Genomic DNA, 23,294 nt, shown 5'->3' on the forward strand with positions numbered 1-23,294 from the left:
AGGGGCCCTTTTACGGGGGCCCCTGCAATGCCCATGCCAGTGGCATGGGCACTGCAGGGGCCCCCAGGGGCCCCGCGACCCCCCCTACCGCCATCCGGATCTCGGCGGTCCGACCGCCGGGATCTGGATGGCGGTAGGGGGGGTCGGAATCCCCGCGGCGGTGCAGCAAGCTGCGCCGCCGCGGAGGATTCAATGGGGCGGCGGTACACTGGCGGGACCCCGCCAGTGGTGCCGGTCCGACCGCGGCTTTACCGCCGCGGTCGGAATCCCCATTGGAGCACCGCCGGCCTGTCGGCGGTGCTCCCGCGGTCCTCCGCCCTGGCGGTCAAAGACCGCCAGGGTCAGAATGACCACCTTATTCTTTTATCTGATCACTTTTACTTTTTTGGACTACAAATCTACAGGGTTCAGGATTCTCAGCGTTACATGACTACAAAGCATTTTTTCTCTATGGATTGAAATAATTATCTGCAGTTCGCAAGAAAAATAAAGCTGATTATGCTGTTTGGAAAATGCCACTATGACACCCCTCACAGCCGAACTCAATGGGGTAACAAAAAGCAAAGCCCCAAAAATTCAAAGTTACACTCAGGCTACCTTCTGGCCACGAAATGTCAGAGGCATAGTAAACTGGTTTCAGTTCCAAAATCAGCTCCTTTTAAGTAAAATTCTTTCATTTGATCGAAATTGGACCTAATAGTGTTTTTTCTCAAATAAAAAAAACTTGTTAACGTCACAGTTCAAATATATATTAATCTCAGAATGTGTTACTTTTCTTTATTTGTTTTAAAAACTTTAAGTTGATAATGGAGATAGTAAATGATTAGGTATAGAATTATCTTGAGGGCTGGAAAATATACTTTTAAGTCCATTCTCTGTATCTTGAGCAGAAGCCAAATATGTGCCTCTAAAGTGAGGAGTGAAGCTATCAATATAGCAGCATGCACAGTAGCTCGGAAGTCTGAGGACCCCAAGTTAAAGCTGTTTTTTACTATGAAACCAATGAATGGGAGGGAATTTTCCTTCCTTGCATTATAGCCCAAAGCAACCTTGCTATGCCTCTGCCTAGTCTTTAGAGAGGGTGTCCTTCTGCAAAGACTTTACTTTCAAGAATATGTGGCCAGTGAGAGTTTTTTTATTTTAAAAAGGTGTTTCAATATCATTACCTGAGGACATATTACCTACTGAAATATAGAAAAAAGAGATGGGAGAATTATCAGGATGTGTTTCTGTAAGAAATTACCATCTTTTGTGTGATCCCCCCACCCCCAATTTGTGCCAAGGCTGCGTTGCTGGCTTTAGTCTAATTGTCTAGTCCGTTTTGGGATTTTTATTGCTTGCTGTTTTGACTCTATTACTAGTTTGGTACTGCATACATTTTTTTACATATTGTCCTAAATTAAGCCTGTTTTCTCTGTCCCATAGCTACCAAGGTATTAAGCTCAGGTCAATACAGTGACTTTGAAGGTTCACCAAGTCAAGAAATGTTATCACTGCTTGAGGTGGGCAGCTACCCACCCCAAAGAACAATCAATAGTTTTATGATTTCTCTATTTTTTTAACAAACAATATGAAAAGAAATACTGGTAATAATCTTTTAAATATCTCTGATACGATTAATGCAGTTCCTAATATTTTATGTTCCATTTTGCTTGTTGCACGAAAAAAATATCAAGATCTGATCAATTATTGACATTACTGATAAAAATAAGCCCACTTTCCTTAATTTAAATTCAAAGAACGAGTCATATAAAAATTCTCAAGTGGTTTCAGGGGTTCTAGGCTCGGTTTCCGGTGGAAAATGGCAAATGACATGTCCAACTAAAATTGATTAAATTAAAATATTCTGAAGAAAATAAGGAATTCTGGTAAATTGTTTTAAAAAAATCAATTGATGTTGTGTTTTCCATAAAACCACAATAACCTGCAAATGTATTCATGCAGTAGTAGGAGCAATTGCACCTTTTTCTATTTTAAAACCAGTAAAAAGATAAGAGAGTGAAACTAAAGACCTAAAGTGCAACAAAGGCCAAAAATACGTGCAGAAGTAAACAGAATTCCTGGAAAATAAAAATACATGTTGAAAAATAAGTGTTTCATAAAAATTGAAAAGGGTAGCTCAAGCGGACAATAAAAAAAAAATCATCATTGAACATGGACGAGAGACACCTTGAATGGTGGACCAAGAAGAAAAAAAGTTGAAAATGTAAGACTTACCTACCATCCAATCCATTTCCTCTACATTGTCACCATAAAGTCCATGTTTGCTCGTCCCAATAAACTTCTCTGTGGTAACAAGTGGAGTATGTACATGCAGAAATGAGACAAAGAGCAGAAAAGGACCTTTCCGGTTTCTGGAAAAAATACATTTTCTGTTATCGCCTGCAAATGTCACTTGTTTACTCCCTGAAGTAACCCATTTCTTCAGTTAACAAAAAGCTGATGTGGATAAAGAAAATTAGCATTTCTAGCATATGAATAATTTATTGATTGTCCCATGTTTGCAGCACTCATTAGTATGGTAAAAGTTAAGGTTGGACTGTTTCTTTGATAGTAAGAAGCGGGTCTTCTATCTTAACCAACTACAACTGCGCAACCACATTTTATATACTGTTATTTATTAAACAACCTATAGTTTTTCATATGAACAATGACATATTCTCTTTTCACGTGTAGATACCGTTTCTTAAACGGATGTGTCAGTTTATTAGTTACTAAAAACATACACATAAAAAACAATCAGACAAATTAGCAAAACCATTCATTAGCAGATATAAGAGAACGATAAAAGCACATGCTAAAGCACATCTGTCGGAACATGGCAGCAGATGATGAACAAAAGGCTCTGAGCCTTAGCATAAAAAATGTTAATTTGCTTCCCCCAGTGTAACAATAGATATGCACAGGGCGCCACTCGCCTCCCGTCTAAACAACAGAACCATATCATTTTGAAAACCTAATAAGAACTAACATAACCAGGCTGGATCGCAGACTAATAAAGAGCATCACAACAGCTCAGCAGCACAATCTGAAAGTGCCTTCGAACAGGAGATAAAAACCTCATATTAGCGCTGAAAACAGAGGAAAAGGAGCATAGCGCCATAGGGATATCTCTATCTGTCATAGCAGCAAGTATTAGAAACCTGAATTATAACTACAAGTGTGTTGTACTATAAAGTGCATGGAGAGGTGCGAGGTGCAACCAAATCACTTCTCTTTTACTTCATGATCTGACCATAAAACAGGTATCAATAACAGTTATCAGGGTCCTTCGGCTTATAAGGTCTAAGAGGGATGTGGATTTTTTAAACGCCCCTGTGATTCTTTGGCCTCCTCAGACAGTTTAGAGGGCACAATGTTACTCTCACTCTCATGCCTAATGCACCCTCTATCAGCCTGCCTTTCATGAGCCCTCTATGAATATCCACGCCAATACACTTGCATCATAACTATCATAAGGGGTTCATAGGCCCCGTTTAAGGTAGTCCTTTGCCCTAACCAGGCTTTTAAAAATGTCAAGAAACTGCACTTGTCAAATATTCAACATAATGTTTTGAGAATTTTGAGACTCCACAACCGCGGGCCTGTAAGTGTAAGGAAACAGGCTTTTTGCAGGTTTCCCCCACTATTTGCCCCCATTTATTTGAACTACTAGCTGCTGGTATTTTGACTTCGAGAGTGCTTTGTAAGCCTGTTAACCAGATCTCAGTGCCAATGTTTTAACCCTATAGAAATTTCATGTTGAGTTGGATACAACTAATTGGCAAGGCCTGACTAACTGTTAAGTCCCCAGTATACGATACCCAGGGTACCAAGGGCATGTAAGACAGAGGGCCTCATTTACAAACACTGACGCATCGCTGTGTTGCGGTAGCAATGCATCAACATTTCTTGTGCTGTGCCAGTGCCGGTTACAATGCCATGGATGTGTTGTACTTGCAATACGAAGCACCATGCATAAGGACCCAAGTATGCGTCCGAAATTCTGACATTTCAGTGGGAACTCTGTTGCAATGATTCAGCCTCAAAAGTGGCACATTGCTGATGTTGGCCTTAGAACTGGCGCAACTGCAGCAATGTGTCAAAAATCAGAGGCAATGCGTAAAGTTCTGAGTGACACAAATAGCCCGTTGTGTGGGGACCAATGTTAAAGACTGTAAAATGGTGCAATAACACCTTGTATACTCTTACACTGCTCCTGAATTTAAACATATGCAGTATGGCTAGGTGTCACATTACAGTGGGCATAGTCTACTTATGTGTACGTAGAAACCTGAGTTTGTAAGACACAGTGAGTGACAGTGCAATGTGAGTGAATTCAAGTGTATGTTGTAGTGTTAAGTGACAATAAATGTATTAACTACCTTATGTGTCTACTTACTTGTTGTGCTCTGGACTACGCTTGGCTGGACTTGTGGTCCTATTCCTCTATGGAGAAGTGACAATCCTGGCCTGTCCCTTACATGGAGTACACAACATCACATTGCCGTGCTGCAGTGGATGACAATATAATAGGTGCATTGTCCTAGGTTGATCAAGGGGTCCTACAACGTGATTGTTATATGTGTAGACCTACCATAGTTCGGGGATGTGATTTAATAACTTATTCCAGTATGTAAAGTGACTTTAGCTGGTCAGATTCCTATTGAAAAGCCACTGCGTCATTTCCTACACCTGGGTTGAAGAGGTGTAGGAATTTCGACGCATTCCAGGCTTAGTATGAAGCATCTTAAAGATGCATCACACATTGAAAAACTGGTAAATACCACTGTGTCACTTTTAAGTGGGTTTTTACGAGGGAACACCTACCCTGCATACATTATAAACAGTGGTATGATGAAACAAGAGGGGGGGGCCTGCAAAGTACCTGGAGGGTGCCACCCCCCCCCTTGGACCCAGTAAGGGGCCTGCTGCCCATGCACAGTGTACTGTGCTGAGTGGGTCACCTGGAGTTCGGGAGGCCCCCCACACTGGGGGGCTGTGGGGGTGTTTGTTACACCACTGATTATAAACTGTGTGGCACAGCTGGTTCCACTGCAGGTATTATTTCATGCAGGCATATAAAAATTGATGCATGGGCCTAATGTGTCTCACTGTAAACATGGGGCAATATGGACCAGAGAGTGCACTGATGATTCGTCAAAACATTTATGCAACTGCAGTGCAAGCTCCTTGTAAATAAGCCCCAGAGTGTCCAGGGAGGGATGCAGCACTGTTAGTGCCACCATTCTTGTGATAAGGTACACAATGGCTCCTAGCTTGCCACTGCAGATTAGAAGGATAGTGTTTTGACTGCCAGTTCGACTTTGCAATTCAAACCAATGGCAAAGTCACCTTATCCCTTGGTTGAGGTAGGCCAATGGAGTCCTATGGCAGGCAGCTGTATTTTGTTAAGTAAGACATATGTTTTCCAATATGTCCTAACAGCAACACTTCCAAATTGTTGTTTTGCTGTGGGCAAATTTGGTAGACCCATTGGCTAACACAGGGTTACCGGGTGGCATCCCAATCAAACTAACTTTTGACTGGGACTACAAAACCAGGGGCCTGATTTAGATGTTTGCAGTAACGGTCGTGCCATTGACTTTTCGACTGCAAACCTGTCAGCTGCTGTGATGGTTCGCAGGCTGTATTGAGATGTTGGCAGTCCCATAGCTAAAACCCTGTATTCAAACTGCAGCCTCCACCCAGGAAACAACGCCCGGGTCAATGGCTGTAGAGGGAAAAGTAGCTGCCGGCGAGAGCCCAGACCACCCTTTCCCCGTGCAGATTTGGATGTGCCTTACCTCTAGCAAAAAGTAGCAATCTGACCTCCACTTCTGAGTTGGTGGATTAGGGAGGAAAGGGGGTGAAAATTCACCTTTTTTCCTCATTCCACCTCTGTCCACGACTGGACACCACTTGCCATCATCCCATGGAGGAAACATGACCCCCCCATCGCCGGACTCGAAGGTATGGATGCTGCATTGCCAGGGTACGTTGGGTGGGCACTGCACGGGAGGTTGGGACCACTGCAGGCACATACATGTCACAGTAATTTTTTTAAATCACTGTGACCTACATATGTAGGGGATACAATCATGTCACACATGGCTGGGGAAATTCTAGCACAACGCGCATATCGCAAATATACACAACTCTCATTGTGGTGTCATCATTCATTGCCACATAAATGTTGGCACCACAATGACGGTATCCTCACACTTGACAATGGTGTTCATGTGTGAACATTGCAACGGGAACTGTACAGTCAGGTTTGTGCTATCTGCTGTGTATGTTAGTCAGTACGTGTATGTGAGTGTGTGGATTGGCTGGTTGAGGTGGAGGAAGCTAGAGTGCGTGATGTGGTTGTATCTGTAGGTGTGCCACTTGCATGTGAGATCCATGTTGTTGTGTATGTTGTGTTGCAGTGTGACACATTCAGGTGAGTTTTATTGTTGTGTGGTGAACCTTGTCATTATGTGTGTAGTTGTGCTTGTGTGTGAGTGTACTTGGGTAGCTGAGTATGTAGTTGTGTTGGTTGTTGTGGTTGTGTAGTGAGTGGGTGCAGTGTCAATGTGTGTATTCTGTCATGGATGTATGTCAATGTGTGTTTTCGGCATGTATGGTTGTGTCTTTTTGGAACTGTAACGGATGAGGGTGTGTATGTAGTGTATTGTGCAGTGTGTAGTGCAGGGGGACACAGGACTAAGAGAAAGTGTGTGTGCGTCACTTATCTCTATTCCATAGTCCCTGCCATTGTACAAGGTCCATTGGGTCCCACCTCTTTCTTCATCCTTCAGCAATCTGTCGCCGGTCCTCCGCTTGCAGAGCTGTAGCATCTAAATAGGGTGGGTAGAACACCGTTGATGTGTCGGTCTTCTTGGGTCCGCCACCAACCCAGCTTGGTGGTAATACTGTGAGGATCTAAATCAGACCCTTGGTCATGTAAGGTATCAAATTAATCATGGCATCAAATGCAATGTGATGGACAGGTCGAAATTAACATCATTATTAAATGTAAGCAACTTTTAGAAAGGTACAAGTCGGAGATGGCCAAAAGGTGTTGAACCCATGGGTGTTGGTTGTGACTGGATTCATCAACCAAGAGAGAAACTAGCCCCCACCAAAAGATTGCACTGTGACCGCTGTGTTGCACAAGTACAAGGTCTGCATTGGCAGCCCTTGCACCCTTGCACAGGGGACTTCATGGGACCCTGAGATCCTTGGACACAGTCGCTCCCACTCACCTGTGAACTGAGGATTCAATCAGACTTCACCCCCATTGACCGTCCAGGATCAGGAGCATCCTTGGGCATCTTCAGCCTGCTTCCCTAACCATTCAGCCCACTCCATTGTCATTTATGGCAGTCATCCTGTAAGTTTGGATCTTGCCCTAAAATGCTCTGGTGGCCAGGTAACTGTCCAACATACCCTTTCTGCCCCACTAGATCTCTGTCCTGCCAAACTTGGTCACCCAGTTCAGGCTGGAGATGTCAAACTAACTATTCCAAACTTTTCAAAAGTTTCCAAACTTTTTATTGGCCAATGCTTGTTTGCAGTTGATATAAAAGTTATTTATTCTTTCTATAATCTGTATCTCTGGAACCCTCTGGTGGATTTTGATGATTAAGGTCTCTAAACGTTTAGAAAAATTTGCTCTATTTGTATAACTTGGTGTCTTGTTTATTTGAAGTCGTATGCCTTTCTTACTCTGTTATTTAATGCTGTTAAATGCGTTACACATTTTTCCTTTGCTAAGCCTAACTTCTCGCAGCCACAGTTACCCATAGTTGAATTTAAGTTAAATAAACATACCTGAATGGACCCAAGATATTATTTGCTAGTGTACTGCATGGTATGACTTCTTAGTCATACCATATAGTGCATCCAAATCCTCTCAATAAGGAAATACATTTGTTATGCAGCAGGGCCCTTCGATGTACAAGTAGGTGTGGGCAAAGACAGAGGACTTGCAACAATGTTTCCTTTGCCAGACGGCATTAACGGCACCTCCTGTCCTCTAACTGTCCCTCCACCTGCCACTTAGGCATGTAATCCAGGGTTGGACGCTGCCCTAATCTCATCACCATCCATTTCCTCTTGATGTTAACAAAGTAGACAGCCTCGAAATAGGGCTGTTCATGTTAGATATCATAGGAATTTAACACCAGCCACCAATACACTTGCTTGACTAGCGTTATTTTGTCCTCCAACAGTCTTTTCAGCCAGATACAATTATTCACAGTTTTCTTGAAAACTTGCTATCTTTAATCCAAATGCCATAATTCACTGAGGCCAAGGCTCTCAATACTGTCCTGCAAATACCTTTAAAAACAAGCTTTCCCTCTTTGTACGTTAATTTAAGACCATACACAATGAGCCATAGAATATTTAGGGATCTTCCTCATTTTGTGACAGCATTTTATGTAGGCCTCCTGACTGGCTAGAGATTGCTTAACCAGGGAAAATTTGAGTCTGACTTGGACGGGCGAAGCTGACTTCAGGAGCAGAAACAATTGTTTGTAAGGCTGTTTTATAAGCTTATCCAGGTGGTTTGCATCATGACCAAGCATTATCTCACTTTCATATGATAGAGCCGGAGTCAATTTTGATGTAGTCACCGTAATAATTGGCTTGAGTTTACAACACCAGAGGCTTTTCAATAGAGTTAGGAAGGCAGTTTAGGGCAGTTGCCTTCCGTTTAATGGCTCCCTTTTGTGACACATAGGAGGCCCTCAAATCCAGTTTAACACCCAGATATGTGTATGTAGTTGTTTCTTCTTTCGAGGACCCTCTACGCTGCCATTTGTTCTGCTTGATACTGCACCTGTTGAAGAACACTTCTGTCTTCTTAAGACTGATCTCTAGAAGATTGTTGTTGGTGTACTCTTCATGACGATTATTCATTTTTTGTAACCCTACTCATGTGTTACTTAGTAGAAGCAGATCATCTGCATAAGGAATGCTCGATATGGGCAGAGCACTGAGACTCAGGCATGGGACATCAGCTTATCGAAGGCAGGTGAGTGATCTGAAATGTACAGGTTAAAGCAGAACATCGCAAGCACACACCCCTGTATCAGGGTTACTGATATACCCACTTCCCTAGACAAGTAACTCCTGCCCTTAACTTTGATCCTGACCATTGTCTTCGCATTTGATAGCCTTATTGCCTTCAGAAAGTTTTGGGGAATCCCGCAGTGCTGCAGTTTTTCCCAAAATGTGGGGACACGATCAAAGGCCACCCTGAAGTCCACAAAACACATTAACAGTGCAAAGCAAATATCACTTGCTCTTTTCATGATCAGGCCTACTGCCATCAGATTGGACAAGGTTGTTTGATTCTTTGTGAATCCTGTCCAATTCAGGGGCAGTCTTTCAGCTTCTAGTGCCCACTCAGCCAGGTCTTGTAGCAAGTGGGCTGAAAAGTCCTTAAAGTCCACATCTAACAACACTATCAAATGATGGCTCCTTGGGGGTAATGCTATCCTATTTTTAGAAATCGGCTGAATAATTGAACCTTGCCAACATTTAGGTATACTCCCAGTGGCCAATATGGTGTTGAACATCACAGCCGTATAATTCACTCAGGTTGTTATGTTATGTTTTATTTTAAAAGGGCTTGAGGAATACCATTTGGGCAAGGCGCACAGTTGAAACGCAAGTCCTCTGTAACCTTAATTACGGATGATCTGATATATTCCAGTGGATCAGTTTCAATTAAAATATTGCTTTCCCTGGGGGATTTCTCTGAGGATGGCACTATAGCGCTTGAATTGTCTGTGCTAACTGAGAAATGTGACTTCAGTTGCTCCACCCAGGCATCCTCAGTTGTGTTCACATTGTTTTCTGCCCATGAGCCTTTATAAATGGTATTAATTAGCTTCCAGAACCTCTTTGAGTCATTTTGTTTTTAATTAATTTAGCCAGACCCATAGAATTTTATCCCTATTTTTCTCAAGAGAACAAACCTCTCTTTTAACCCTTCTCTGATCATCATATAGTTCTTTTAGTAAGGCAACGTTCTGCTGGGAATGTCGCAACTGCCGATTGAGGAATCTCTACTGCAACAGCCACCTTTTAGTGGACATTATCTACATTCCACTTGAGAGGTTTTATAGTTTTGGTGTGGGCATCGCCTGGCAGGATTCTGGCTGGACAAGTCTACTCAGATTGGCTCTTATCCAGATATGTTGCGGTTGATGATCACTCTCAGTACGGTGACTGATTTTAAAATCTATCACTTGACTGTAGATACTATGGTTTGCAATGGAGTAATCTAGGTACAAGACCGTTCTTGCCCAAAGCCCTGGTGCATGTTGGTGGAATATCTCCTGGGAAGTGCTGTTAGGCCAGCCGTTTCACAAGCTCCCAACAGTTTTTTCCCTATCTTGTCTTGTCGCCTGTAGTGTGTATGGCTTTGGTCTGCACGGCACCTCACACATCATCAAGATCCTCGTCTGGGAGCTGAAATAGGTTTGAGCTAAAATCTCCAGTAATTAGTAGGTTAGCTGACATATAGGGCCTGATTACAACTTTGGAGGAAGGTGTTAATCCGTCCCAAAAGTGACTGATATACCACCAGCTGTATTACGAGTCCACTATATCCTATGGAACTCATAATACGTCTTGTGGTATATCCGTCACATTTGGGACAGATTAACACCTCCTCCAAAGTTGTAATCAGGCCCATAGTCCATTTTTGACTCCAATAGGTGGCTGATTAACTTGCCCACTACTGTAGATTTTTCTCTTGGGTTAACAAAGATGTTAACTAGAATCAGGGGATTTATCAAATGCTGGTCCACCCATCCAAGTGTAAAGCCAATACCCATAATTCCTGAATCCATCACTGTGACCTTCTTTGGAGTTAGACTGAAGCTCACAAAAACAGCTAGTCCATCTTTTGCTCTCCCAAAGCAGCTGCTTTTATGAGCAAACCTGCTGTATTCTATGAACCCTATTAATGGTATACTGGATAGCGCCCATGTCTATTGGAACACTGTTATATCACAGTTTTTCAGACATTGCATTAGGGGTACACCCTCAATTTTCACAGATAGTTGTCCCAAATTCCAGGAGTATATACTTATGTCACCCTATTCCATTATGCATGTCATGGGTTGCTTCAATTTTCAGTCCTTGGGGTGTTCCATTGTTAAGGCTGATGGGAGCAAGCTCCAGCTAGCAATATTACTTTGCTAATTACACTACTTCTTTGTGCTGCAGCCGTTTGGTCAGTTGTTGCTTTGATCATTAGCCTGAGGAGCCAAGGAGGGGGTAATCAACCCACTGAACTTTGCAATATTGAGGTTGTTGTTCCTTTCCCCTTTGTTGAACGGCCTTGCTGTAGTAGTAAAGGGGGTAGCAATTCTCTCGAAATCTTGTTACCTTTATGTCCCAACTTTTCAAAAGATATTTATTTGCTAGTACTTTTGTCTGAAGGCAGGAGGAGGTCAACCTAACCAGGGTGGGTTCTAATGCCGGTTTGCCTCGAGTGGGTAAGAATTTGATGGAGAAAATGTCTGGTGTCTCCACCTGTACCAGTCCCTAAAGGCCCTTTGTTGGACCTGGCCCTTTTACAGGGTCACTCCCCAGACTTTTTGCTTTTTGCCTCCTTATTTTTCTGACCTTTGTTGGCTGACGTTTTGACTCTGAGCACTTTTTCACTGCTAACCAGTGCTAAAGTGCATGTGCTCTCCCTTACAAAATTGGTATGATTGGATTATACCTAATTGGCATATTTAATTTACCTATAAGTCCCTTGTAAAGTGGTATCCCTGCACCCAGGGCCTGTAAATTAAATGCTACCAGTGGGCCTGCAGCGCTGCTTGCGCCACCCACTGAAGTAGTCTGTCAAACCTATCTAAGGCCTGCTAGCGCAGAGCCTGTGTGCGCAGTTTCCTGCAACAGGGACCTGACATCTAAATGTACTTGCCAGGCCCAGGACTCCCCTTTTACTACATGTAAGTCACCCCTAAGGTACGCCCTAGCTAGCCCTTTGGGCAGGGTGCCATGTATGTAGAAGGAAGGATATTTGCCATGTTGCGTGGCCTGTCCTGGTAGTGATAAACAGCCTAACTGGTGTCTCACTGCTGTGAGTGCTGCCTCTTCTTAGGATTGCATTGGAAATGCCCTGCCTTATGTGTAAGGGGTATTGTCTGATTTATGAGGGGTAGCGTAGGCATGTTCGGTATGGTTGTGATAGTGGTGAGAAATGCTGCTTACTTTTGTAGGTGTATTTTTTATTACTATCACAGAAATGCCACTTCTAGAAAGTGTGCATTTATCGTGCTTATGACTTTGGGGTTTTGCATCTTGTCTCCAATCCACGTCTGGGCAGACTGACAGTTGGGGCTTAGTGAATACTTCTCAGACAGCCTGAACACAGGGAGGGTGGAGGTGTCACAGAGGTGCATCTACAAATTGGGCTGAGAGAAGGGAGAGGCGGGGCACACCTGCATTTGTAAAGGATGTGCCCTGGCCTCACACAATAGGGTTATTCACTCCCCACAGATGTTTGGAGCCTGTGCTGAAAGGAGAGAGGGGACACTCCCAGAACCAATTGTAGCTGGCTGAAACCTCCTCTCCCCACCATTGGAAAACACCCTGTAAACCCAGTATACGTGCAGGGGAATTTTCCCCACAATTTGAACATTCTTGGAACTTGAAACTGAACACAGAACGCTGATGAATGGACTCACCAGGAAACCACATTGGACTGCTGCTGCTGTGTTGACCTGTGACCTGCCTGGTCACTAGGAGGAACTGCCACCATCTGCACCCCTTGTGCTGGCCTGTAGCTGGGCCCACCAGCCCTGTGCTTCTTCTTGCCTTGCTGTTCCCAAGGGCAGGGTGCTGTGGCTCCTGACCCCTGCAACACTCCCTTCAGCATAATTCTGAGCGCTGACAGAGCGCCCCTCTTGATGCCCAGGTGCACTTCCAGGCACCTTCTTGTCTGCAGGATTCACCGCCGCAGGCACACAGCAGCAACCATCTCTACGCTTCCTCCCTCGCGGACGAGGGAAGGCAGCCGAGCGGCTCGCGCACCGGACCGGGTGCGGCCGCCGTTGGAAGCAGGTGAGGAGACTCAACGGAGGCCCCTGCTCCCGTTACCTCCTTTGGGGCAGCTGCACCACGGACAAGGGCGGCTGCCCCCCTTCTAAGCAGGACATGAGGAGAAAAGGGAATCCCCTTTCCCCCAGTCACTGCGCTAGGGGTGCGATCGCCCCTACTACTGGCATCTTTGGTGCATTGGGCCCCCCCCTTCGGAGAGGGCCATTAGAGGCCAGGGGGGCCCACAAGGATCACGGGTCCCCAGAGGGGCCCGTGGCACGTTATTTTCATTGTAGAGGGGGTGCAGACCGCCCCTCTCTACCAAGAGACCTCAGAGGCCCCCGTATTGCGCATAGGAGCGCCGGGGCCCCATTGTCCATCTTCTAGGCACGGGAGTGCCTCTACCACAGAAATCAGGTACTTTCTAGGGGATCTGGGCTCCAGGAGCCTAATATCGACTTTTGGAGGTTTTTAGATTGCCTACCTGTTTTTCTACCACTACATATATACGCTAATGTTCCTTTTATGGGCATGTCTAGATGATATGTATTTATTTGACTTGTGAGATATTCCCTAGTGTTCCTTTTATGGGTATTTAGGAATTGTTCATGACAAGTGCATATATATTTTACTGTAATTCCTGACTACTGCTTATTGCAGAATCCTGAGTACTTAAGTGTTCTAATGTGACAACTGCATATTCTTGCAGAGTATTAGTAACTTGTGTAACATTCTGACAACAGCTAAGGTAGCAGGGTATTACTTACGCGTAATGTTGGTCTAATTATGTTTTGTGCAATACAGATTATTTTTACATAGCTCAGTGTTGTGTTTGCTTTGTGGTGTACATTTTGCGTCACGTGTGTTGTGTGTGTTGTGCAAACGCTTTACACATTGCCTCTGGGATAGGCCTGACGGCTCGTGCCAAGCTACCAAGGGGGTGAGCAGGGGTTATCTTAGACGTGTAACTCCCTTGCCCTGACTAGAGTAGGTAGGTTCTGCCTGGGTGAGGTGCATACCCTAGTCAACCAGAAACCCCTTTCTAACACCCTTGATATATTTTAAAATGTTTGCTTGATTTTAGGTATCCTGGATTCCCCTAGATTTAAATTCTGGGAGCCACAATAGACTTGCCTTGTTACTGTTCTGCTCCAAGGGATCGAGGTGCTCTTTTTTTCAATCTATCGGTTTCAATGCATTCTGTTCCTTGTGTACATGATGGCAGGGAGACAAGGGCAGGATTTTCCTCAGCATGGATTCTGCACTGACGGCAGAGTAACTTGACACCTCTAGGCTCTGAATTTTGGGTACTAAACACATTCCTCCTTCCTTCTTGAATAACTTCTGAATCAAGACTCAACGTTGAAACAATAGGGTAGCTATGATTGCCTCCTTCTGTCTGCAGTGTGAGTTTTGGCTGCTAAAAGATTTTAATAATCCTTGACTGGTGGTGTGGCGCAATATTTGAATGTGGAGCAGGCTTTTGCTGGCCTTTGTCCCCATCGACTACAGAGGGTCCCGCTACTTCATCAGGCGCCTTTGACTAACTGCATTCCTCTGTATGCGGCTGCAGTTCCACACTCCTCTCATGCGGGTCAGAGCCATCTGACTCAGAATCTACCGGCAGGGTTTGTGTGTTTTCCTCATGGATCTCATCCTGTTCACTGAGTGCCTTTAATTGAACATGCGTTTAAGCAGATCTTGTGTCCCTGGTTATACCTTTTCTAGCATGCTTTCTTTCGTCTTTGTCAAACAGGGAGGTGCCATTTTGTTAACTATTGCCAGCACTTCAGTGTTTGAGTCTGTATTGAACTCTCTGTCACAACACAATCTGGGGCTCCGGTTATCTCCTTGCAAGGGGTGTTCCCCCATCATCTTCTCAACGCTTGTTAGTGTTGACTCTTCTGATCTTCCTAGAGCAGATATATTGTCTGGGGCATTGGACTGTTTGTTTAGAGTGAATTTGCCGTTGTTTAGCTTTGCAGAAACTTTTATTTTTCCAGAATTTCTTCTAAAACTGGGGTAACTGTACAAGCACATGGTAAAGTTTGTGCCATTCTTTGATTGAACTCACATTGTGGGAGCATTTAGGCCCATATTTATACTTTTTTAGCGCCGTATTTGCGTTGTTTTTTTACGCAAAATCGACACAAACTTCCAAAATACAATTGTATTTTCGAAGATTGCACTGCTTTTGCGTCAAAAAAGGACTCAAATTCGGCGCTAAAAAAGTATAAATATGGGTCTTAGTTTCTCTAGCTCTTCATCAATCCCGTAAGCAAACACCGCCAGGGTATTGAGTAGGTCTACTTGGACGTCCATTTTGTTAGCGTGATGGTTAAGCGCCATCATGATTGCTTGCATAGAGTTTAAGATAGCCCCAAAAAGTGTGTTAGAATCTATTGATGTGTCATTATGTCCTCACTCCCTGGCGCACCAAAGGGATGTGAGTCCAGGGCTCTACGGTACACTGCTCTCCCAGGATCCTAAGGTGAATCTTTCAATCTGCTTTTTGATGAAGTTGATCTATTAGTTCTGTGAGCAAGAACAGGATGTGTTACACAACTGGCGGGTGCTCACCTAAATACCGGAAACAAGCTCATGGGAAATTGGGGGCCTTCTGGGTCTGAAGTTATACTGCAATTGGCATCCAATTCTTGATGCTGGAGAATGGGGGTCCAGGCGTGACCAGGGGCATCCCAGGACAGCTCCCTCAGATTGGAATCTTCCTGAGGTGGAGAGCTTTCTTTTTATAAGCAGAACAGTTGGAGACAAAAGGATTGGTTGTGGACCCAGGTTGGATTTTATTTTACTCTCTTCGTGGACATTCTCTTGGCTTTGGGTTATCCCCGCAGGGCTATCCTTAACCCTACTGCTGTTACGATTAGGGCATTTTACATCACCACCAGTTAGTGATGTAAATATGTCTGATATTTTGGAGGCTGTAGTTGAGTTGTTCCTGCCCAGCAACATAGGGCCCCTTCCAGGGATTTTTCCCTTTACTCCCACTGCTCCCTTCAATTGATGGAGGCTTCCATGTTTTGAGGTATCTTTTGACATTTGGCGCTTTTCGTTTCTTTATGCGTATGCACCTCTGGATGCGCAGCCTCACGCTTTCTTTTTTTTTAGGGCCAGCTTGCACATAGGGCTTAATTCTTCCTGATCTCATTTTAGGGTACAGTCTCTGGAGTAGTGACAAAGAAGGACAAAGCTTGTTGCCCTTTCATTTTACCACTCTGAAAGTCTTACAATCCTGATTTCACCGAGTAGGGTCTTGAACCTCCTCAGTCTTTCCAGTCTTTCCTTTTCATGGTTTTCTTTGCCTCTGCAGCTCTCCACTGGACAGAAGCACTTCAGTTGTACTTCAGTTACACAAAATTGGATATTTAAAACTGAGTGCACACACCCAGGGGAGGGTATGCAGCCAAGTTATCGCTGTAGGACCCTTGCTTGCCTTTGGAAGGCTTTGGAAGGCTCTTACAGCTGGTGTGAAAGGCAATACATGGCTGGGTACCAGTGATGCAATGCAGCGCAAAGGGACACCTAGTGTGATGCTGGCATAGAATGTGGAACAAGGCAGAGTGCCAATGTACCTGTGGCACAATGCACTCTGGCACGCTGGTGCCGAACATCTCATGGGCCCCACACGGCCGGCTTTCCTTCCACTTTCACCATGCCGTGCTGGGGGGCCCTGGTGAGTTCAGGTGAGCACAACTGCAGGAGTGGCTTGTGGGACTGGTTGCAGAGCTCTGTCTAGGTGCTGGTTGCCTGCCGTAGGTGTCCTGTGCAGCCTCTCGACTCCCACACGATCACGCACCAGAAACACGTCAGCAGCTGGAACTCGCACACAGACTGATGTGTATTAGAATGCCTCTGCGTTTCTTTACCTTATCTCATTCTTTGTTCTTATCTTTCTCTCTATTTACTTTTTTCAAGTTTTGAATGATTATTATTGTGGTTTTTGTCATAAGATCTGATTTTCCTTTACTCTGGATTGATTTAATAATACTCATCTAGAATACTTTTGTATCATTTACTAAAGTATTACTCTGCATGTGAAAATGTCTCTTACTATTTAAGTTATTATGACATGCTTTATAATTTTTGCTTGCTATTATCATATTTCAGAACTTTCAGACAGTGTTGCTTTCATTACGTTGCTAAAAAATCTTAATATATGGGATAAGGTACCCCCTGCTATACATTATAATGCTTTTGCAAGCCATCAAGCGGTTCCATGACCATATGGAGTAATGAGGCCAATGACCAAGTGTCTTTATAAGGTTATTGAACTCTGAGGTGATTGTGTTAATGTATTCATAATGTACAGCAGGGGTAGTTTATTCCTTATTATACATGGTCACTCTATCACCTTTCTCACAAACCACTTAAATCATTGGTGCATGGCTCTTTCATATGAAAAAGAGAGCATGCTGCTTGCAAACAATAAGAATTAAAATAGAATCTCCAATGCAAAAGTTAAAACTCAAAAAAGCCCTTAGATACGTGTTGCAAAAATATGTTTGAATCAGTTTAACACAATGCAGTTTTTCAAAAGAGGCACAATAGCTTGGAATGTGCAGAAAGATGCAGAAAGATTCTAACTTTTCTAGAATTACATAATTAAGAACAGGCAACTTGGTGAATCCTAAATCTATTATAAAGAAGTCAGAGATGGGTTTTTACACAGAGATTGAAGAATACCATGTATTATATAAATATTAACATTAAGTACGCTGCGAATTTTAATTGCTCGGAATGAAATGGCCTTCTAACTACAGATCTCTAAAATATCTCATTGATATGACTGGATGCATCTAAAGTCTTAAGGTAGTTTTTATAAGATATGGGCCTTTTAGATAAAAATACCAAATTCCTAATGGAAGAAAGCATGGGTTAACATAATTAGAGAGCAGTTTCTCACCAAATAAGAACTGCAGGAATCAGTGAGGGGCTAAGGTGCCTCATTGGAAGAATTTAGTCAGGGCTGGTAGCCTGTCTATTGGTTTGCCCTTATTTTTAGGTCGAGCCTAAAAACAGCTTTAGCTGTCTGTTGTTGAAAATCCTAATGTGGAAAAGATCAATACTTACACTTGGCTTTGTTTCATTCCGTTGCATATCATTGTTTACATTTCTTGGTGATCGTGCCTATCCGTCTCGTACTCAATGGATTTCCTTCCTTTTCTTGAGCTTGTTCCAACTCAGTATAGATTCTTTATGTAACCCCTTTTGATTTGATGACTTGTATGCTTCCTCTGCTCACAATTTTTTTTTAGCGTGCTTAAGTTTGCTTCTTCTCTTCCACTGTCATTTGTGTGCTGTTTCCCACTTCAGCCACACTCATCCACCTTTTCCATGATGCTTTCCCACATCCAGCTTGTCCTGTGCTCCCTCCTCACTTTCCATCCACTCGTCCATTTTTATAACCCCTCTCCTATGCTTCCTTGCTCCTCTCTGCCTCATTTGGGACTTTCCAGCAGTACTTACATGCTCTACCCACCGCCCCCACTCCTTCGTTGCTCCCCGTCCATCTTTTTCAATTTAAACTTTCTAGGACCTCTTGACAGCTGCAGTTTGCTACTAGATGTAATTTGTCGCACCTTTTATTTATGTATTTTTTAGGTTGAGCAGTAGCGTTCGGCCTGCTGTATACTTTTAGTATGCTATAGAGTGAGATCCAGCGTTTTCATTTGTTAGTTGCAGTGTCCTTCAAAAATCCTTGCTTGCTAGTGGTCAGTTCTGCCTCTTTGTCCTGCCTTTTTTCACTTTGGGAGCAGCACAAAGTACTGTGTAATTACGCTATGTCCTGTTTATTTCTTCTGGAAGAGACTTTTTTTGGGCATTTGCCTGTTTCACCTCAACAGTATGGGTGCTTGTTCAGTTACTCCTCCCCACCAGCTCCCTCGGAAAAACATAAACCAACAGCAGAGGGGGGCTTTTCCAGGGCCAGCTCACCCTTGCTCTCTTCCTTTTGTTATTTTCAGTCTGTGTGGCACTAAAAGTCCAGTCAGTAAATTACAACGCTATGAGCTCTAACTTGAGCAAACCCAGGACTATTGCATCATGCCAGGGACATTCCCACATTTCACCAAGGCATTTGCATTTTCGGAGAACAATTAGGCCCTCATTACAATCCTGGCGGTGAATGCCGCTGACTGTCATGCCAACGGCTGCAAATATACCGTATCCGCAGTGGAAATCCGCAACGGGTATTATGACCCACAGTGAGAATTCTGCCACTCTACAAAAACCTACACAAGTCCGCCACACCAAAGATCAGTGATACACTGGCGATAGCAAAACCCACACCGTTACGCCAACAGGAATACGCCCACAGTATCACAACCCACAAATCACCTCCACGGTCTTTCAAACGCGGTAATCCATTGGGGGTACACACCGCTGAACTCAAAATACACACACACTTACAAAACTACACCACATTGGACAATTCAAAATACACACACCTGACACACATACACACACCACACCCACAACACTATAAAACACACACCCACATTACCCACAACCCCTTACACCGAAAAAGTTTGAAGAAGCAGAGAGAGAGAAATGCAAAGACCACACTAGCATCCAGAGGCACACAACACCATCACTCATACACCATCCACGCACATCACACCACACACCCCAACACATCACCCCACACAGCACATCAACCATCACCTCACACATCACTCACACCACATCATGGCACCTCAAAGACACCCCAGGTTTTTTGCGTGCCATTGCCAAGGAAGTGCGGACCCTGGGGGTCTATCATAGACGGAGCACCCACTGCCGCAGGAGATGGGATGACCTGCGCCACTGGAGCCAGAAGATGGCGGAGGCCCAGCTGGGGCTGGCCTCCCAACGTGGAAGGGGAGACAATTGTACCATGATCCCATTATGTTCCGGATCCTGGCGGTGTGCATATCCGGAGTTGGATGGTCGCTTGAGGCCATCACAGCAGCCACAAGGGGGTGGGTACAGTGTCATTAAGCTGACTCTGCATGCTTTACGAAGTGTCTGGGGGGGGTGTGGGCTCCCCTAGGCCATGTCAAACTTGGTAGGGTAGGTCCCTTGTTGGGCAGGCTCTGAGGCACTCCAACCCCAATATTTTTAGTGGGTATCTACAACTAGGCAGGCTCCTGTGGGTTCCAGGTGTGCAGCAAACAGTGTTAGGCATTGTACCCTATGACCTGGTGAATTTCCTACTAACTGCTAGTGCATGGCCTAATGCATAGGGCTACTTCCTCTGTGTTGTGTCCGCCAACGGTAGTGGTGTTGCTGGCATTAACCATGTGTGTTTTCTGTCTTTCCCCCCTTTTTGTTTTGTCACCCTGTCCTTCTGTGCATTAGCATCATCTGGCGGAGGAGCAGAGGCACCGGCGACGGAGGGAGCTGCATCCCACATGGCCCTCGGTGGTTATTCCACGGAGGGTGAAGGCACCAGTGGGAAGGAGGGTGAGGGGAGCTCTATGACGGGGACAGGACGGGATACCAGCGACAGCGACTCCTCCTCTGATGGAAGCTCCCTGGCGGTGGCGGACACCTCTGTGCCCATCCCAACAACAGGTAAAGCCACCAACACCCTACCAGCACCGCCCTCCCAGCAGCCCCTCAGCGTGTTTCCCGTGCCCACTCACCCAGGACAGTGGGCATCTCCTTTGCCCCAGGCACCTCAGGCCCTGCCCCAGTCAGCCCTGCTGCCCTCAGTAAGGAGGCTATTGACCTCCTGAGATCCCTCACTGTTGGGCAGTCATCCATACTGAATGCCATCCAGGGTGTCGAGAGGCATTTGCAGCAAACAAATGCATACCTGGAGGGCATTTATTCTGGCTTTGCGGCCCAACAGAGAGCATTTCAGGCTCTGGCCTCAGCACTGATGGCAGCAATTGTCCCTATGTCCAGCCTCCCCCCTCTAACTTCTTCTACCCAGACCCAATCCCCTCTACCTCAGCCTATCCCAAGCACACCATCAGACCAGCATGCACACACATCAACACAGAAAAGTGGCTCAGGCAAACATAAGCACCACACATCCCACAGGCACTCACACAAGCACCATACCCATGCACACATACTAACATCCACTTCCTCCACTGTGTCCCCCTCCTCCACATCCTCCACCTCCCTCCCAGTCTTGTCTCCACTCACATCTGCATGTACTACCTCATCAGCCACTGCCTCCATCACCAGCACGCCCATCACTACACACCGCTCAGGTGCAATCACCACCCCCACTACCATTCACACGTCCCCTGTGTCCTCTCCCAGTGAGTCGGTGAGCCCTCCTCACAAAGTACACAAATGCAGGCACACACCCACTTAACAGCCATCCACCTCACAACAGCCTCCAACCCATGCACCTTTACCTAAACTCAGCAGATGTACACCTCCTACAACCACTATCTCTCCCACACCCCCTCAATATTACCGTCCCAGTGTGTCAAAAAAACTTTTCCTAGCTAACATTGACCTCTTCCATACACCTCCCCCCTGTCCTTCCCCTGGGCCAGGATATCTAGATCCCAGCCCAGCACCTCAGCCACCAAATCTGCATTCACTGTGGTCCCTGCTACTCCAGTACGGTTTAAGGGGACACCCGTCAGAGCTGCCAGTGTGCCACCGACACAAAAGAAGGACCACCCTATTCCACCACCTACAAAGGTCAAAAAGGGTCCGGCTTCCAGCAGGGGACAGTCACACCACCCACCCAGCAAGGCCTCACCCAAACACCGAGTGGACAGTGCCAAGGACCCTGCAGCGACTGTCAAGATGGGAAAGAGCCACAAGCCAAAAGGCACATCACCTCTGGGCACGATGTCTCCTGTTGAGGGGCTAATGAACACCATATCATCAGGGATGGCAGCCACGTGCACCACAGTCACCACCGCTGCTCCGACCGCCACTTGCACCGCCACCTGCACCGCCGCTGCCACAACGTCAGTCTGCATTATCCTCCCCAAGGATCAGCCATCCGAGGCTGCGGGGGATGGTATGTTGTCTCCATCCACCACAACAGTCACATGCACCACGACCAGCACTGCCAGTATCTCCGCTGCAGACACCGCCACCTGCACCACCATCAGCACCTCCAGGTGCACAGCCGATGTCACTCTGTCGGACGTCAGCCCCATCCCCAGTGTGCAGCCGTCAGTCTGCAGGTGACGTCCTGGAGCCTGGACACGGCACTCGAGACACCACCTCCAGCACTGACACGAACCAGCAATTGGCAGCCTAAGTCGCCACAGGATGGCGTGTGGCTCTGCCTTCATCGAGTATCAAGCTACCTGTTCCAGGTACATCGCGTGGCTAAGACACCCAGGTGAGACAAAGTCAACTGCCACACCCCAGGTGCAGCATCACTGGGAATGAAGCCCCCTCCAGAACCAGTGGAGAAAGGCATCCACTCACCCAGTCTTTGGCAGGATGATGCACTCTGGGCACAAAGCCCCCTCCAGAACCAGTGGAGAAATGCATCCACTCACCCAGTCCTTGGCAGGATGAATCAGACTGGGCACAAAGCCCCCTCCAGAACCAGTGAAGAAAGCCATCCACTCACCCAGTCCTTGGCAGGATGAAGCAGACTGGGCACAAAGCCCCCTCCAGAACCAGTGGAGAAAGGCATCAATTTGAGAGACTGTGGCTTTGCACTCCCCAGGACCAGGCAGTGGAGAGTGAACCCTTTTGAGAGACTTGTGGGTCTGTGGCTTTGCACTCCCCAGGACCAGGCAGTGGGCATAGAGCCCCCTCGAGGAGCAGTGGCGTCGTACCATCATCCGGTTGAGGTGCCCCCCCCCCCGTTCCCCCTGAGTTGCCTGTTTTTTTTTCGACCTGATGCCCCTGCAGTGTTCTCTCCGTTTTGAGGCAGGTGTCATGTGTGGGCTTCGCCCATGCTTTTTGGGACCACTGGTCCACGGACATTTCATGGGACAGTGTACGGACTTGTGTACTTGCTGTAAATATTTGTGTATACTGATTATTTTCTGTTCTCTTGATCTATTTGATTGTTCCAATATTACACTAGTTAAACTCATTTTGTTTGGTCCTTGCGTTCTTCCAGGGGGCGATGGGGTGTATCTGTGATGTTATTGGATGTGTGTGTATGTTGTTGTGGGTGGGGGGTGGGGGTGTTGTGTGTCGTGTGTGTGTGTGTCACTCTCTTTTCCCTCCTTCCCTCCCCTGTGTGCTAGGTACAGTACCCACCATAGTCGTCGCCACAGCCGCCTTCTTTCCACTTCATGGTGTATTAA

General features: G+C 45.7%; 1 protein-coding gene across 2 annotated transcripts in view; it reads right to left on the reverse strand.

The window, feature by feature from the left end:
• The window catches only part of LOC138250328 (arylsulfatase H-like), a 598,307-nt gene that overhangs the window by 129,872 nt on the left and 445,141 nt on the right, over positions 1-23,294 (reverse strand). For both annotated transcript variants that reach the window (XM_069205094.1, XM_069205093.1), the window contains exon 7: positions 2,218-2,354. In XM_069205094.1, coding sequence (XP_069061195.1) covers positions 2,218-2,354 — 137 coding nt within the window. The remainder of the gene's footprint in view (positions 1-2,217; positions 2,355-23,294) is intronic.

This window comes from Pleurodeles waltl, chromosome 8 (genome assembly GCF_031143425.1).
Source record: "Pleurodeles waltl isolate 20211129_DDA chromosome 8, aPleWal1.hap1.20221129, whole genome shotgun sequence".
NCBI lineage: Eukaryota > Metazoa > Chordata > Amphibia > Caudata > Salamandridae > Pleurodeles > Pleurodeles waltl.